This window comes from Mustelus asterias, chromosome 2, assembly GCF_964213995.1.
Source record: "Mustelus asterias chromosome 2, sMusAst1.hap1.1, whole genome shotgun sequence".
NCBI classification, from domain to species: Eukaryota; Metazoa; Chordata; class Chondrichthyes; order Carcharhiniformes; family Triakidae; genus Mustelus; species Mustelus asterias.
In genome coordinates this window covers 81,325,986-81,343,530 of record NC_135802.1, presented here as the reverse complement: position 1 = coordinate 81,343,530, position 17,545 = coordinate 81,325,986, and the positions used below count along the sequence as shown (strand labels likewise).

Below are 17,545 nucleotides of genomic sequence, written 5' to 3'. Positions count from 1 at the left end.
CTTTGTGGTAAATTGCAAGAGATTTGCTTGCCCATGGTTGACCTAATGCCATGAGTCTTCATTGGGTCTGAAATCGATGTTGAGGATTCTCAGGGCAACTCCCTGCCAACTGTATACCATTGTGCCACCACATTTGTTGGGTCTGTCATGCTGGTGAGATAGGGCATAGAAAAAGATAGAAACTCAACACACATGGAGCAGTTGAACCAGGAGCACTCCTCGTCACAATGGATGTCTCAGCACTCTACACCAGCATCCCCCACGATGATGGCATTGCTGCAACGGCCTCAGTACTCAATGCCGTCAACTGCCAGTTTCCAGATGCAATTTTACTACTCATCCGCTTCATCCTGGACCACAATATCTTCACCTTCAACAACCAGTTCTTCATCCAGACACACGGAACAGCCATAGGGACAAAATTCACACCTCAATATGCCAACATCTTCATGCACAGGTTCGAACAAGACTTCTTCACCGCACAGGACCTTCAACCGATGCTATACACTAGATACATCGATGACATTTTCTTCCTTTGGAGTCATGGTGAGCAATCACTGAAACAACTATATGATGACATCAACAAGTTCCATCCCACCATCAGACTCACCATGGACTACTCTCCGGAATCGGTTGCATTCTGGGACACACGCATCTCCATTAAGGACGGTCACCTCAGCACCTCACTGTATCACAAGCCCACGGATAACCTCATGATGCTCCACTTCTCCAGCTTCCACCCTAAACACGTAAAAGAAGCCATCCCCTACGGACAAGCCCTCCGAATACACAGGATCTGCTCGGATGAAGAGGATCGCAACAGACACCTCCAGACGCTGAAAGATGCCCTCATAAGAACAGGATATGGCGCTCGACTCATCGATCAACAGTTCCGACGCGCCACAGCGAAAAACCGCACCGACCTCCTCAGAAGACAAACACGGGACACGGTGGATAGAGTACCCTTTGTCGTCCAGTACTTCCCCGGAGCGGAGAAGCTACGGCATCTCCTCCGGAGCCTTCAACATGTCATTGATGAAGACGAACATCTCGCCAAGGCCATCCCCCACACCCCCACTTCTTGCCTTCAAACAACCACACAACCTCAAACAGACCATTGTCCGCAGCAAACTACCCAGCCTTCAGGAGAACAGTGACCATGACACCACACAACCCTGCCACAGCAACCTCTGCAAGACGTGCCGGATCATCGACACGGATGCCATCATCTCACGTGAGAACACCATCTACCAGGTACACGGTACCAACTCTTGCAACTCGGCCAACGTTGTCTACCTGATACGCTACAGGAAAGGATGTCCCGAGGCATGGTACATTGGGGAAACCATGCAGACGCTATGACAACGGATGAATGAACACCGCTCGACAATCACCAGGCAAGACTGTTCTCTTCCTGTGGGGGAGCACTTCAGCAGTCACGGGCATTCAGCCTTGGACCTTCAGGTAAGCGTTCTCCAAGGCGGCCTTCACGACACACGACAGCGCAGTGTCGCTGAGCAGAAACTGATAGCCAAGTTCCGCACACATGAGGACGGCCTAAACCGGGATGTTGGATTTATGTCACATTATCAGTAACCCCCACAGCTTTCCCCCTGATCTTGTAGAATCTCACTAGCTGTTCTGTCTGGAGACAATACACATCTCTTTAACCTGTGTTGAATGCTCCCTCCACCCACATTGTCTGTACCTTTAAGACCTGGCTGGCTGTAGAGATTTGCATTCTAATTAGTATTCTGTAACTTGATTTCTGTGTCTGTGCACTGTTGGAGAACAGATATCCACTCCATCTGACGAAGGGGCAGCGCTCCGAAAGCTTATGGTATTTGCTACCAAATAAACCTGTTGGACTTTAACCTGGTGTTGTGAGACTTCTTACTGAGATAGGGCATACCAGAGATAGCGATAGTTGTGTCTGGGCAATTATCTGTAAGGTATGATTCCATGCGTATGACTATGTTAGGCTGTTGCTTGTTGGTCTTTGGAATAGCTCTCCCAATTTTGGCACAAACTCCCAGATGTTAGTTTGGGGGACGTTGCAGCGTTGATGGGGCTGAGTTTGCCTTTGTTGTTTCACAGAAGGTTGCTCATCACATGGTTCCCTTCTCTCCAACAGACCAATTACCCAAACATGGTCACAGCAAGTTGATTGCAAGTCCATGGTTTAGACATGATTAGGTTATGGTTGCATGAGTTTCTTTCTCAGCCAGTGTCCATTGTCCAAAGTGATTTTTAAAAATTCATTCATGGGACATGGGCGTCGTCGGCTGGCCAACATTTATTACCCATTCCTTGTTGCCTTTGGAAGGCAGTTGAAAGTCAACCATATTGTTGTGGCTCTGGAGTCACATGTAGGTCAGACCAAGTAAGCTTGGCAGATTTCCTTCCCTAAAGGACATGAGCGAACCAGATGGGTTTTTTTGACAGTCGACAATGGTTTCATGGCCATCAGAGATTTTTAATTCCAGATTTTTTTAATTGAATTCAAATTCCACCATCTACCGTGGCGGGATTCAAACCTGGGTCCCCCAGAACATTAACTAAGTTTCTGGATTAATAGTCCAGCGATAGTATCACTCAGCCATCACCTCCCCGTAAGATTCCTTCTAATGGCTTGTTCTACACACAGTTGAATACACAGGTGCTATCTGGATATTTTTTGAATTGGTCAGGAGATGAGTTCATACATATTTTGTAAAATGATTCTCACCTGGATTGCCTGAGATACAGTTATGCAAATGTACATTCCTCTTAGAAGCTGCTGTCTTGCACTACTCGCATGCTTTTGTTCAGTCTTTTAAAACTGAACCAGTAGAGTCATGGAGGTTTACAGCATGGAAACAGGTCCTTCGGCCCAAATTGTCCATGCCGCCTTTTTTTTTAAACTCCTAAAATAATCCCAATTGCCTGCATTTGGCCCATATTCCTCTATACCCATCGTACCCATGTAGCTATCTAAATGCTTTTTAAAAGACAAAATTGTACCGCCTTTTCTACTACTATCTCTGGCAGCTTGTTCCAGATACTCACCACCCTCTGTGTGAAAAAATTGCTCCTCTGGACCCTTTTGTATCTCTCCCCTTCCACCTTAAACCTATGCCCTCTAGTTTTAGACTCCTCTACCTTTGGGAAAAGATATTGACTCTCTACCTTATCTATGCCCCTCATTATTTTATAGACCTCTATAAGGTCACCCCTCTGCCTCCTACGCTCCAGAGAAAAAAGTCCCAGTCTATCCAGCCTCTCCTTATAACTCAAACCATCAAGTTCCGGTAGCATCCTAGTAAATCTTTTCTGCACTCTTTCTAGTTTAATAATATCCTTTCTATAATAGGGTGACCAGAACTACACACAGTATTCCAAGTGTGGCCTTACCAATGTCTTGTACAACTTCAACAAGACGTCCCAACTCCTGTATTCGATGTTCTGACCAATGAAACCAAGCATGCTGAATGCCTTCTTCACTACTCTGTCCACGTGTAACTCCACTTTCAAGGAGCTATGAACCTGTACCCCTAGACCTCCTTTGTTCTGTAACTCTCCCCAATGCCCTACCATTAACTGAGCAAGTCCTGCCCTGGTTCAATCTACCAAAATGCATCACCTCGCATTTGTCTAAATTAAACTCCATCTTCCATTCGTCAGCCCACTGGCCCAATTGATCAAGACCCCGTTGCAATTGGAGATAACTTTCTTCACTGTCCACTATGCCACCAATCTTAGTGTAATCTGCAAACTTACTAACTATGCCTCCTATATTCTCATCCAAATCATTAATATAAATGACAAATAACAGTGGACCCAGCACTGATCCCTGAGGCACACCACTGGTCATAGGCCTCCATTTTGAAAGACAACTCTCTACAACCACCCTCTGGCTTCCGTCCAGAAGCCAATTTTGTATCCATTTAGATACCTCACCCTGGATCCCGTGAGATTGAACCTTATGCAACAACCTACCATGTGGTATCTTGTCAAAGGCCTTGCTAAAGTCCATGTAGACAACATCAACTGCACTGCCCTCATCTACCTTCTTGGTTACCCCTTCAAAAAACTCAATTAAATTTGAGAGACATGATTTTCCACTCACGAAGCCATGCTGACTGTCTCTAATCAGTCCTTGCGTCTCTAAATGCCTGTAGATCCTGTCTCTCAAAATACCTTCCAACAATTTATCCACCACAGATGTAAGGCTAACTGGCCTGTAGTTCCCAGGCTTTTCCCTGCAGCCCTTTTTAAACAAAGGCACAACATTTGCCACACTCCAATCTTCAGGCACCTCACCCGTGACTATCGATGATTCAAATATCTCGGCTAGGGGACCCGCAATTTCCTCCCTAGCCTCCCACAATGTCCTGGGATACACTTCATCAGGTCCCGGGGATTTATCTACCTTGATGCGCTTTAAGACTTCCAGCACCTCCTTCTCTGTTATATGTACACTCCTCAAGACATCACTATTTATTTCCCCAAGTTCCCTAACATCCATGCTTTTCTCAACAGTAAATACTGATTAGAAATATTCATTTAGGATCTCGCCCATGTCTTGTGGATCCGCACATAGATGACCTTGTTGATCCTTAAGAGGCCCTACTCTCTCCCTTGTTACTCTTTTGCCCTTTATGTATTTGTAGAAGCTCTTTGGATTCTCCTTTGCCTTATCTGCCAAAACAATCTCGTGTCCCCTTTTTGTCCTCCTGATTTCTCTCTTAATTCTACTCCTACACTCCCTATACTCTTCAAGGGATTCACTTGATCCCAGCTGCCTATGCATGTCATGTGCCTCTTTCTTCTTCTTGACCAGGGCGTCAATATCCCGAGTCATCCAGTGTTCCCTACTTCTGCCAGCCTTGCCCTTCGCTCTAAGAGGAATGTGTTTACCCTGAACTCTGGTTAACACACTTTTGAAAGTGTGCCACTTACCAGACGTCCCTTTGCCTTCCCACAGACTCCCCCAATTAACTTTTGAAAGTTCCTGCCTGATACCATCAAAATTGGCCTTGCCCCAATTTAGAATTTTAACTTTTGGGCCAGATCTATCATTCTCCATAGTTACCTCAAAACCAATAGAATTATGGTCACTGAACCCAAAGTGATCCCTCAGTAACAATTCTGTCACCTACCCTTCCTTATTTCCCAAGAGGAGGTCAAGTTTTGCCCCCTCTCTAGTAGTTTCAGCTTATTTTTAAAAAACAGTAATTTTCAATATATAGCATTGCTTTATACCAGAATACTAAGAGATCCCCCATCCCCTGGAGGTAATGAGCCAGTGTTTGTACGTTGGTTCCTGGAATTTCTGTTCCAATATTTTGGATACATCAGGAATGTATTTTGGGAAATTTCAGAAAGAGAGATTTAGAAAGAATATTAAGACAGCAAAAACTACCAGTGGGACAATAATTGAAAGTAAGACAAAGACATGACTCCATTGGGGAGGAAGACGATGAGTAGGAATGTTGGTCTGAAAGGGGCCAGAGGAAATTATGAATCCCATTCTCCTGGGATTTCATGTCCCACAGGGCTGCTGGAATCTGATTCCCTCCAATAATGCCTAAACCCAGTCACTCCCTTCCAATGATTCTGATCTTTGCCTAGATTGCTTTCTAATCCTGATGAAGCCCAGGGTTCCCCTATTCATATTCTCAGCTCCTGGGACTCCTTTGTTCACTGCTCACAAACACCTTAGACAGAAACACCGGTGATCACAGATTCTAGGAACTACCTGTGTTATCAGAAGTCTCCTCTTTTACCAGTCTTGGATCCCTTCCCCAGAACTGATTTTAAAAATGAATCACCTTCCAAGTGCTTTCAGGATCATTTTTCATTGCTGATAACTCAATATCCCTGATAACTACTTAGTATAAGTAGGTTCTACAAACCCACCTATGATTTGCTGATATCAAGCAACATAGAGGAAGACACATTTGGACAGAGCAAAGTTCAGGGTGATACAGTGGGAGAAAAAGAAAGAGAGAGCGAAGGATCACTCATGATGGGTTTGATTACTATGACAAAATATTCCAGAAAGAAAGGTGCACAGTCTACTCTTGTTAATTCTGAGTTGCTTTTTGTTCAAAAATTCAAAATATCCAGCAATTTTCTCCTAGCCATCCGTATTAAAGAGATAGAGTGTGTTTTTAGCTGAACAGTTAGTTCTTAGATCAACTATGCGCTCATTGAATGGTGAAATAGAGTTGAGGAGCTAAATGGCCTTCTCTTGTTCCTATGTTCTTTTAATTAAGCAATATGAATTAAAGAACAGGAAATTTGTGCTTGAAAAATTTCAGACTAGCAGATAATGTGAATTAAGGAACGTATTGTAAAATATTTATTAACATAATATTTTACAATGTCGGAGTTGATTTCTATATACATTCAGCTAAAATCACCACTAATGTAAGTCATTATTTTGAAATATAGAGAATTTGAATGTTTCACAAGTTGGAATAATATATTACATGTATCCATAGCAGAAGAAAATTATGTGAAATATGTTTGTGTTTCAAACTAATGGATTGATAGGTTCTGCACCATAATTACATTATAAAAATTCTGTCTGCTGCAACTGTGTAACAGATGTTGGATTGTAAAATCTTTCGAGTACCATAATTACCTGCGGCATGATTACTTGATGAATCTAACTGCTATTTAATATTTGGTAACTGTATAATAAAAATGAAATGTTTAGAGGAAATGGTTCCAACAAAGTCTTAAACTGAAATTGTGCAAACACTTCTTGATTATTTTATTTTCCTTCCCTCCTTATAAAGTCCCAAGTTCACAAAATGTTTCTTGGTCAAGACACTGGATAATGACATTTGCATCTGTTAAATTCACCACAAAGCCAGACACACTGCTACTACTGTGCAAGTGTAGTCTTTATGCTTCACCCACTTCCCCATTCCTAAATTAAAGTTCTTGATTTCTTCTTGGTTCCTTTTTCACAATTTGGTCCAAATACAGAACTAGCTTGCCTTTCAGGGGGAAGTGGCAGAATGGCTCCCTTCACTGACTGGCCTAGAATTTTTAAAAATTTCACACAAAAAGGGTTAACATGTTTATCACATGACCTCCTCTGACAAACTGGCTAGTTACCCAAACATGATCACAGTAAGCTGGTTCCAGGTCCATTATTTAAAAATGATTTGATTATATGGCTAATGGAGTTCCTCCCTCAGCTAGAGTCTGGATTTTTTTGTGAATGATTCTGAAGATGGGTCACGCACTATCAGTTCAAGTTGATTGTGCTTCAGACAGGTGAGATGGGGTAAGAAGGCTCCCCTCTCATTTCCCACTCCTCTGTTGACAGCAACATTTTTTTTCAAAAGGATATGTTTGACAATTCACTGAGTGCTATAGCTACAGCATATAAACAGACACAGGTAGGTTTCCTTGAGTTTTCTTTAAGGGAAAAGGATAGTTATTTTTGGATTTACTGTGCTTAACCTGGTCTAAGTAAAATAATGAAAACGCTTTAACTTTCACATACACACATGCAAATAGATTACAGAGTGTGATGGTAGATTAAGCAATTTAGAATCCATTAAAGCTAAAGTATAGACCGCTCTTGGAGGCTGGTGACTTGACTGACTTTATGCAAAACATGGTGGTCCTTCTGGGTTCAGTGTCAAATTGGTTTCAAAATGTATACAGATGATTTAATCTTCTCCAGATAACAGCTGCTGGGTTGAATTCTTTTTAGAATTTCTTGTCTGAAGCACCTGGATAGCCAAGATCAGCAGACGCTGTTCAAATTTTGCAAGCTGGATGAAGAGTGAGAGAGAGGTCAGGGTCTTGCATCTTCAGCATCTCAGTTGTCTGTCCATAAAAACAGTTGCCCAAACATACACAGGGTAGCTGGCTTACCGTATGACCATCTCTCTCTCTAGCTGCCCAGTGACCCAAATATGGTCATGGCTAGCTTATTCCAGTTGTAACTTGATTAGACCATGGTTAGGAAATTCCTCCCTTAGCCAGAAACACATTGTCCATGTAATTATGTTGAATGGTTTCTCTCCACACAGTTATGTACCCAGGTGATTAACTTAGTGCTTCACTAATGGGATAGGAGATTACCTCTATTCGTACTTCTTCAAGGCAATTGTTCCTGGTACAGCTTTGCAGACAGGTTCACCAAAAATCTCCGTCCTCATTCATGGATAGGATTCTACGATACTGCTGAGAGTGAATGGAGTTTTGGCTGGAACGCCAAATTCTCCATTTTCACTTGCAACAGGGCGGCTACGGTTGCGATCATAGAATCGTGCCCACTACCTCCATTTCAATGGTTTTGGAATGCAGAAGGTAAAGTGATGCAAATCAACAGCCATCTTTTGCTGTTGTCGCAAGTCAATGGAATGTGGCTTTAGTCATTCTAAAAAATCAGTTAGGGGTTTCTAGACAGTAAACTCATAAGATCATTTTTTCACAAAGCATGATTTCACAACAGCTGCCTCCAGAGGACTACTTCCAGACAGCTCGGCTTCTTGTTGATGATTTTGTAATTTGTGGGTACAGCTATGTAAGTATCTTGGGAGTTTCTGCTTAAGTCAGTTAAATATGCCACAACATTGCCCTGATATATTATTTCAAAGGTGAGAAATTCTTCGTAAATAAAAAGGGACTTTGATCATAAGATATTAATATTGTTGTACTAAGAAAAATTATTTCTTGCAGGTTTAAGAACACCAGCAGGTTTAAGGACTTGCTGTCTCAGCTTCATTTTGTACCAATCCCTGTCTATGCTCTGGGAAATTGGATTCCTGATATCTTCTATGCCTGGAGATGTCAAAGGCACAACTGTGGGCTCGCTCAAGTTGCTTTCACTTCATCAGGTATAATTAATGGTTTTCAAAGTTCTGGTACTTAGTAGTTGTCGCATACACATGGATCAAATCTTACACTCACATCCATTAAACCTAATTATTGTAAATCTTTCACAGTGTTATTACTGGAATACAAAGTAAGTGAATATTCAAAACAGGAATAATAAAATTAGTTAATAGGATGCTAGCTATAGGAAAGTCACCAGGTTCAGAATACTAAAGAATGTTGAGGAGAAGCTAACTGAGGTACTGACCATAGTTTTCCCAAAAGCCTTGGAATCAAATACTACAATCCTTCTGACGAAGGGTCATCCAGACTTGAATGTTGGCTTTGTTCTCTCACCAGAGGTGCTGTCAGACCTGCTGAGATTTTCCAGCATTTTCTGTTTTTGTTGCTGCCAATTGTCAAAAAGATGCAAAATGTTTACACCCGTGTTCAGGGAGGGAGAAATGATTTTTGCCTTGCTTTCACAGTTTGTGGAATACTGCATTAGAGCAAACATCAATGCCTATTAGTACCACAGACAAAAGCCTTATCCCAAGCAATGCCATTAGCACAATGTTTTTATCTAATGGTTTAAGTTATGTTAAAGTATTTTTAGAAAAAATATTTTTTTCCACTGTCTTATGCCTGATTTTTCTTTTGGTTGATGTGTAACTAACTCAAATTGTCAAAGCAAACATGAATTTGTTGTTTCACAAAAACAAGGTGAATAAAAATAAATTATTTTTCCTATTCATTCATGGGATGTGGGTATCCCTGGCTGGGCTAGCATTTATTGCCCATCCCTAATTCAGAGGGCATTTGTTAAGATGCTATCTTGCTATGGATCTGGAGTCAGATGTAGGCCAGACCAGGAAAGGATGGCAGATTTCCTTCCCTAAAGGGCTTCAGTGAACCTAAAGGTCATTACCACAATCGGTTTCATGGTCAACATTAGGCTTTTAATTCAAGATTTTTATTGAATTTAAATTTCACTATTTACCATGGTGAAATTCAAACCTGAGCCTCCAGAGCATTACTCTGGGTATTTGGATTGCTCGTCCAGCGACAAAACCATCTGCTTTCCCCCTTTTGTGACTTGAGGATTAACTAAAGTGTTTCACGTGCAGTGACATTGTTCAGTTGCAAGTACAGAAGTCAATATGTGTATAGCAAGGTGCAGCAGAAGGAAATGAATGGATACCCAGCTTTCACTGTTTTTATTTGAGAGAAGAATGTTCTCTTTCTGTGCCAAATTATTTTATGATTCTAAGATGGTCTCACCTTAATTATTAACACCTCTTTTGTCACATTATCTATGGTTTCATTATAGCAACATAATTGTTTCAAAGTAGTGATTATTTAGTATATTAAAAAGCCATGCTGTTGGATGGAGAGGTAGATCCATAGAATCCTTACAATGCAGAAGGAGGCCATTTGGCCCGTCGAGCCTGCACCAACAACAATCCTACCTAAGACCTATCCCCATAATCCCACATATTTACCCTGCTTATCCCCCTGACATGAAAGGACAACTTAGCAGAGCCAATCAACCTAACCCGCACATCTTTGGAGTCTGGGAGGAAACCAGAGAGAGGTAGGAGTGTGTGTGTGTATGTGAAAGTTGGGAGTGTGTGAGGGAAAGGTGTGGGAAGTGAGAGGTGTGAGTTTATCTGATATGAGTATCAGCTTTCCAGTATCATTCCTCCCATTTAAAAATGGCAAAAGGTAAGACTTAAGTATTTTTTAACAAGAGAACTTTTTAATTATAGCCAGATAATCCACTCCTAAAGTGGGTACTACTTCCAGGGCTTAATGTTAAGGGGCCGTGGGAGGATGACTTTGCCAAGAATTAATGTGAGGGAGTTATGCATCTGGCAACCTATGAAGCACAGTCTCAGAATAAGGGCTTGGCTATTTAGAATTGAGATGAGGAGAAATGTCATTATTCAAAGGGTTATGAACTTTGAAATCCATTACCTCAGAAAGTCATGGACCTACCTCTAATCTTTGCAGATTTGTACAGTGTTTCTTTCAATTTCATACTCTTCTTAACTTCCTTATTTAACCACAGATGAGGCACCCTTGTTACAGAGCCTTTCTTTCTCACTGGAATAAATCTTTTCTAAGTGTTATCAAATATCTCCTTAAAGATCTGCAACTCTACTGTGATGCCTTTTAACTTCGGACAGGATTCTCCGATCTTGTTTGCATCACCACCACCTCCAGTGAGAACTTGGCGCTCACCCAAAATTCCATTCACTGCAGCGGGACCGGAGAATCCCAGCCATTGGCGAGGTTGGAGAATTCAGCCCTAGTTTCTCTGTTTATCTTAGCCAACTCTCCCTTTATACCCTTATAGTTACTTTTTAAAACACTAGTCATGGACCCACGCATCTCCATTTCAAACTGAACATGATATCCTATTATGTTCTGATTGCTCTCACCTAGAAGCTCCTTTACCCTGAAGTTATTGATTAATCCTGTGTCATTGCACATTAAGAAGTTTAACAACACCAGGTTAAAGTCCAACAGGTTTATTTGGTAGCAAAAGCCACACAAGCTTTCGGAGCTGCAAGCCCCTTCTTCAGGTGAGTGGGAATTCTGTTCACAAACAGAGCATATAAAGACACAAACTCAATTTACATGAATAATGGTTGGAATGCGAATACTTACAACTAATCAAGTCTTTAAGAAACAAAACAATGTGAGTGGAGAGAGCATCAAGACAGGCTAAAAAGATGTGTATTGTCTCCAGACAAGACAGCCAGTGAAACTCTGTGGGGGTTACAAATAGTGTGCCATGAACCCAATATCCCGGTTGAGGCCGTCCTCGTGTGTGCGGAACTTGGCTATCAGTTTCTGCTCAGCGACTCTGCGCCGTCGTGTGTCGCGAAGGCCGCCTTGGAGAACGCTTACCCGAATATCAGAGGCCGAATGCCCGTGACCGCTGAAGTGCTCCCCAACAGGAAGAGAACAGTCTTGCCTGGTACCTGGTACCAGGCAAGACTGTTCTCTTCCTGTTGGGGAGCACTTCAGCGGTCACGGGCATTCGGCCTCTGATATTCGGGTAAGCGTTCTCCAAGGCGGCCTTCGCGACACACGACGGCGCAGAGTCGCTGAGCAGAAACTGATAGCCAAGTTCCGCACACACGAGGACGGCCTCAACCGGGATATTGGGTTCATGGCACACTATTTGTAACCCCCACAGAGTTTCACTGGCTGTCCTGTCTGGAGACAATACACATCTTTTTAGCCTGTCTTGATGCTCTCTCCACTCACATTGTTTTGTTTCTTAAAGACTTGATTAGTTGTAAGTATTCGCATTCCAACCATTATTCATGTAAATTGAGTTTGTGTCTTTATATGCTCTGTTTGTGAACAGAATTCCCACTCACCTGAAGAAGGGACTTGCAGCTCCGAAAGCTTGTGTGGCTTTTGCTACCAAATAAACCTGTTGGACTTTAACCTGGTGTTGTTAAACTTCTTACTGTGTTTACCCCAGTCCAACGCCGGCATCTCCACATCATCATTGCACGTTACCAGGTCGGGGATAGCCTGGATAACATTCAGGCTTAGGCTGATAAGTGGCAAGTAACGGTCATGCAACAGAAGTGCCAGGCTATGATTTATCTCCAATAAGAGAAAATCGAATCATTTTCCCTTGATGTTCAATGGCATTCCCATTGCATAATCCCCCACTATGAATATCCTGGGGGTTACTTTTGACCAGGAATTGAACCAGACCATAATACAAACAGAGTGGCTACAAGAGCAGGTCAGAGACTCGGAATTTTGTGGCAAGTAATTCATCTCCTGACTCCCCAAAGTTTGTTGACCATCTACAAGGCACAAGTCAGTCGTGTGATGGAATGTTCTCCATTTACTTGGATGAGTGCAGTTCCAACAAGATTCAAAGCTCCAGTCTGTCCAGCCCCCTCGATTAGCATCCCATCCACCACTTTAAACATTCACTCCCTCCACTAACACACAGTGGCAGCTACTGTACATCTACAAGATGTACAGTAGCAACTAACCAAGGTTCCTTTGACAGTACCTTCCAAACTTATGACCTCTATCACCTAGAAGGACAAGGACAGTTGATGCATGGGAACCCCACACTTGCAGGTTCACCTACAAGCTTCATCCTGACTTGTTTCACTATCGTTAGATCAAAACCCTGGAACTCCCTCCCTAACAGCACTATGGGTGTTCCTACATCTCCTGACTTCAGGAAGGCGGCTCACCATCATCTTCTCAAGGACAATTAGGGATGGGGACTAAATGTTGGCCTGGCCAGTGATGCTCAGTTGTGAAACCCCTTGGGATGTTTCATTATATTAACGGTGTTATATAAGTTGTTCTCAATGTCCATCTGGCAGGATTGTATGGTTCACTACATTCTATAATGATTTTGTTGCAGAATTGAAATTAACAGTTGTTGCCAAACGACTGGATGCCAGATACGACTGGATAATGAAAGGCTGGCGATCAGTCCCATATGTTCTCAGGGATGGTGGAGATGGGTGCAATATTTCAACCAGAGTAAAAGGTGCTGTGGCTTTTGTCTCTGATGAAGGGAATTGTTCGTACTTTACAAAGGTACTGCTTAAAATTATTTCTATTTGTATGATCCTTTACTGAGTGTGTCTGTATCCCTAACTATTCCTGGGCACAGGGCAGAGTGTTTTAATTGCTTTGAGTAATGTGTGATCCCTTTTCATGGAATAATGGGTAATGAACCATTGAAAATCACTGACCTGTGCAGCAATTCTGATAAATTTACTGCAGGAGTTCAAAATAATAACTTGCTGATTTATGTTAGCCTGTAACTGATGAGTTGATTGCTAAAAGTAAAGGCCATGATTATATATTGCAGATATGCAGTCAGGGTGTTGCAGTGGTCACCCATAGTTTTAAATATAGAATAGAATCAATTGTTCATCAAGAACATAGTTTCATAATTGTAAATCTTGTGGAAGAACAAAAAGTATGTTTATCCTTTTAATGATTTAAAAAATCCAGAAATTATTGAAAAATGTTGCCATTGTCTAGTTCTGCTGACAATTTGTGGGCATTTTTATGATGTGGAGATGCCAGCGTTGGACTGGGGTGGGTACAGTAAGAAGTCTCACAACACCAGGTTAAAGTCCAACAGGTTTATTTGGTATCACAAGCTTTCAAAGCGCTTCTAGGGCATTGTTAAACATTCTTATTGTCAACTATTTTGTTTCTTGTTTACATGGCTCATTCATGTACAAGTACAATCCCTCTTTGTAAGTCCTGAACAACATCCACCCTTGCCTTGCTGCCTTTGTCGCTAAGGTTGAGACCATTTTATCAGCTGCCTCTTCCACTTTCCCCCCCTTAACTAGCTCAGCAGAGCAAACTTTCTCTAAAGACCCTCTACCCTAGCCCTGAACTCACATTTTTCCAGTTTCTCTCCAACTCCCCCTCATGCCTTTTGCTAACTTACCTTGTCCAAGAGACTCACCTCCTGGTCCCAGTGTTAGCTGATTTTTTTTGCAATTTTCTCTCTTCAGGTACTGGCCCTCTCACCTTTGAATCTGCTGTCATCATCCCTCACTTAAAAAAAAAAACAACCCTTGACCCCTACATCCACATCTCCAACTTCCCTTTCTTCTCTCAAATCCTTGAGTGTGCAGTCACCTCCCAAATCCATGTCTATCTTTTCTGAAAATCTCCAATTAGGTTCCCATCCTTGCTACAATACTGAAATGGTCCTTGCCCAAATCACAAATGAAATTGTTACAAAGGTATAAACTGCCCCTCCTCAGACTTCCCAACTTATCTGCAGACTTTGACAGGGATTGGCCACGCCATCCTTTTCTAATGCCTCCAGTGTTGTCCAGCTGGGTTGGACTGCACTTACTCATCTGGTCATAGCCTGAGTATCAAATGCTATGGCTTCTCTTGCCGCTCCTGAATCATTAACTCTGGTGTGCTTGATGCCCTCCTGTTTTTCATCGGCGTACTGCCCCTTGGCAGCATCATCCAAAAGCATAGAATTAGTTTTCACTTGTACACTGGTGACACCTACTCTACATCCAGTGCCCATCTTGCACCCCCAACTCCCCTCTCCCCACCATTTGAAAGCCATGCCATCAGCCACCATGATCTTGAATTCCCTCCTTCAACCTCTGGCAGATTCCTTTCTCCCTGTGGCCTGATCATCCCATTTAGATATCTATAATGGAGGTAGGATTTTAATAAAGATCCAGTCCCAAGATCCCAGTTGGGCGTCACTTTTGATGCTGAGCAAACCTGTATGCTGGATTAATTCTGAAATCCAAGTCATTTGGCAGTAAGCATTTATCAACAAAAAGATATGTAATTGGGCCGATGATTAAGGTACACTCAGCCAGTCTCAAGCGACATCTCTTTTTTTTTCCTTCCTGCGCATGTGAAATATACTAGTCTCCAGACTGAAGTTGCTTGATAAGATAATGATGAGACTTTGCAATATCGGGAATCACCAGGGCAAACCAAGTTTTAGCATTTTCACAAAATATTTAGTTCTGAGTGCACCGTTCTCTGTGATTATTAATTTTAAATAAAATGGAGTGAAGTATAGGGACAAAAATTAAGCCAAACAGTACATAAAATATATTATGTTTCCCATGTTATTTAGTAAAAATGTTCAGGAATTCCAGCTCATTGTAATGTTTATTGTTTTGTGTCATTTTTCTGATTTCATTTTTCTCACTTTCCCCTTGAAGATAATGATTCACACTGAGTTACTTTCATTGGTGATAATGGTTATCTACGAGCCATTCTTGAGGGCTATTCAATAATGGAGTCATTACAACTTCAAATCTGTTCCTCTCAATTTCAAAATTGGCAGATAACACAATACTTAGAAGCATTGTGCACTGTGCAGAAGATAGTGATAGACTTCAAGAGGACAGAGAGACGCTGGAATGGGCAGATATATTACACATTAAAATTAATGCAGGGAAGTGTACAGTGATTCATTTGGTATGAAGACTGAGGAGAGACTTGATGAAATACAAGATTCAATTCTAAAGGGTTGCAGGAACACAAGGACCCGGGGATATGTATATGTACAAATTGTTGAAAGTTTGCAGGGCAGATTGAGAAAGTGGTTAATAAGGTAAGGTATACAGCATCCTGGGCTTTATAAAAAGGGTCACAGAGTACAAAAGCAAGAAGGTTATGATCAATTTTTATGAAACATTGGTTTGGCCTCAGCTGAAGTAATATTTCTGATCTGGCCACATGGATTCAGATTCCCACCATCAGACTCACCATGGACTACCCTCCGGAATCGGTTGCATTCTTGGACACGCGCATTTCCATCAAGGACGGTCACCTCAGCACTTCACTATACCACAAGCCCACGGATAACCTCACAATGCTCCACTTCTCCAGCTTCCACCCTAAATACGTTAAAGAAGCCATCCCCTACAGTCAAGCCCTCTGTATACACAGGATCTGCTCAGATGAGAAGGATCGCGACAGACACCTACAGACGCTGAAAGATGCCCTCATAAGAACAGGATATGGCGCTCGACTCATCGATCGACAGTTCCGACGTGCCACAGCGAAAAACCGCACCGACCACCTCAGAAGACAAACATGGGACACGGCGGACAGAGTACCCTTCGTCGTCCAGTACTTCCCCGGAGCGGAGAAGCTACGACAACTTCTCCGGAGCCCTCAGCATGTCATCGATGAAGACGAACATCTCGCCAAGGCCATTCCCGCACCCCCACTTCTTGCCTTCAAACAACCTCAAACAGACCATTGTCCACAACAGACTACCCTGCCTTCAGGAGAACAATGACCACGACATCACACAACCCTGCCACAGCAACCTCTGCAAGACGTGCCAGATCATCGACACGGATGCCATCATCACACGTGAGAACACCATCCACCAGGTACACGGTACATACTCTTGCGACTCGGCCAACGTTGTCTACCTGATACGCTGCAGGAAAGGATGTCCCGAGGCATGGTACATTGGGGAGACCATGCAGACGCTACGACAACGGATGAATGAACACCGCTCGACAATCACGACAGGAGTGCTCCCTTCCAGTCAGGAAACACTTCAGCAGTCACGGGCATTCAGGCTCTGATCTTCGGGTAAGCGTTCTCCAAGGCCGCCTTCATGACACACGACAATGCAGAATCGCTGAGCAGAAACCGATAGCCAAGTTCATCACACATGAGGACAGCCTCAATCGAGATCTTGGGTTCATGTCACACTATCTGTAAACCCCACGACTTGCTTGGGCTTGCAAAATCTCACTGTCTTAGCTGGAGACAATACACATCTCTTTAACCTCTGCTTGGCCTTCTCTCCACTCACATTGTCTGTACCTTTAAGACTTGATTACCTGTAAAGACTCACATTCCAACCATTATCTTGTAAATTGAGTTTGTGTCTTTATATGCCCTGTTTGTGAACACAAGTCCTCACTCATCTGATGAAGGAGCTTGAGGCTCCGAAAGCTAGTGCTGCCAAATAAACCTGTTGGACTTTAACCTGGTGTTGTGAGACTTCTTACTGTGCTTACCCCAGTCCAACGCCGGCATCTCCACAACATGGATTCAGTGCAGGAAGCACTTCAGTTACTTAAGCAGGTGAGTAAAGTTTATTTATTAGTCACAAGTAGGCTTACATTAACACTGCAATGAAGTTACTGTGAAATTCCCCTAGTCGCCACAC

General features: G+C 42.6%; 1 protein-coding gene across 2 annotated transcripts in view; it reads left to right on the top strand.

Moving 5' to 3' along the window:
• The window catches only part of LOC144509317 (uncharacterized), a 201,626-nt gene that overhangs the window by 21,729 nt on the left and 162,352 nt on the right, over nt 1-17,545 (top strand). For both annotated transcript variants that reach the window (XM_078237978.1, XM_078237988.1), the window contains exons 2-3: nt 8,695-8,852; nt 13,250-13,428. In XM_078237978.1, the coding sequence (XP_078094104.1) occupies nt 8,695-8,852; nt 13,250-13,428 (337 nt within the window). The remainder of the gene's footprint in view (nt 1-8,694; nt 8,853-13,249; nt 13,429-17,545) is intronic.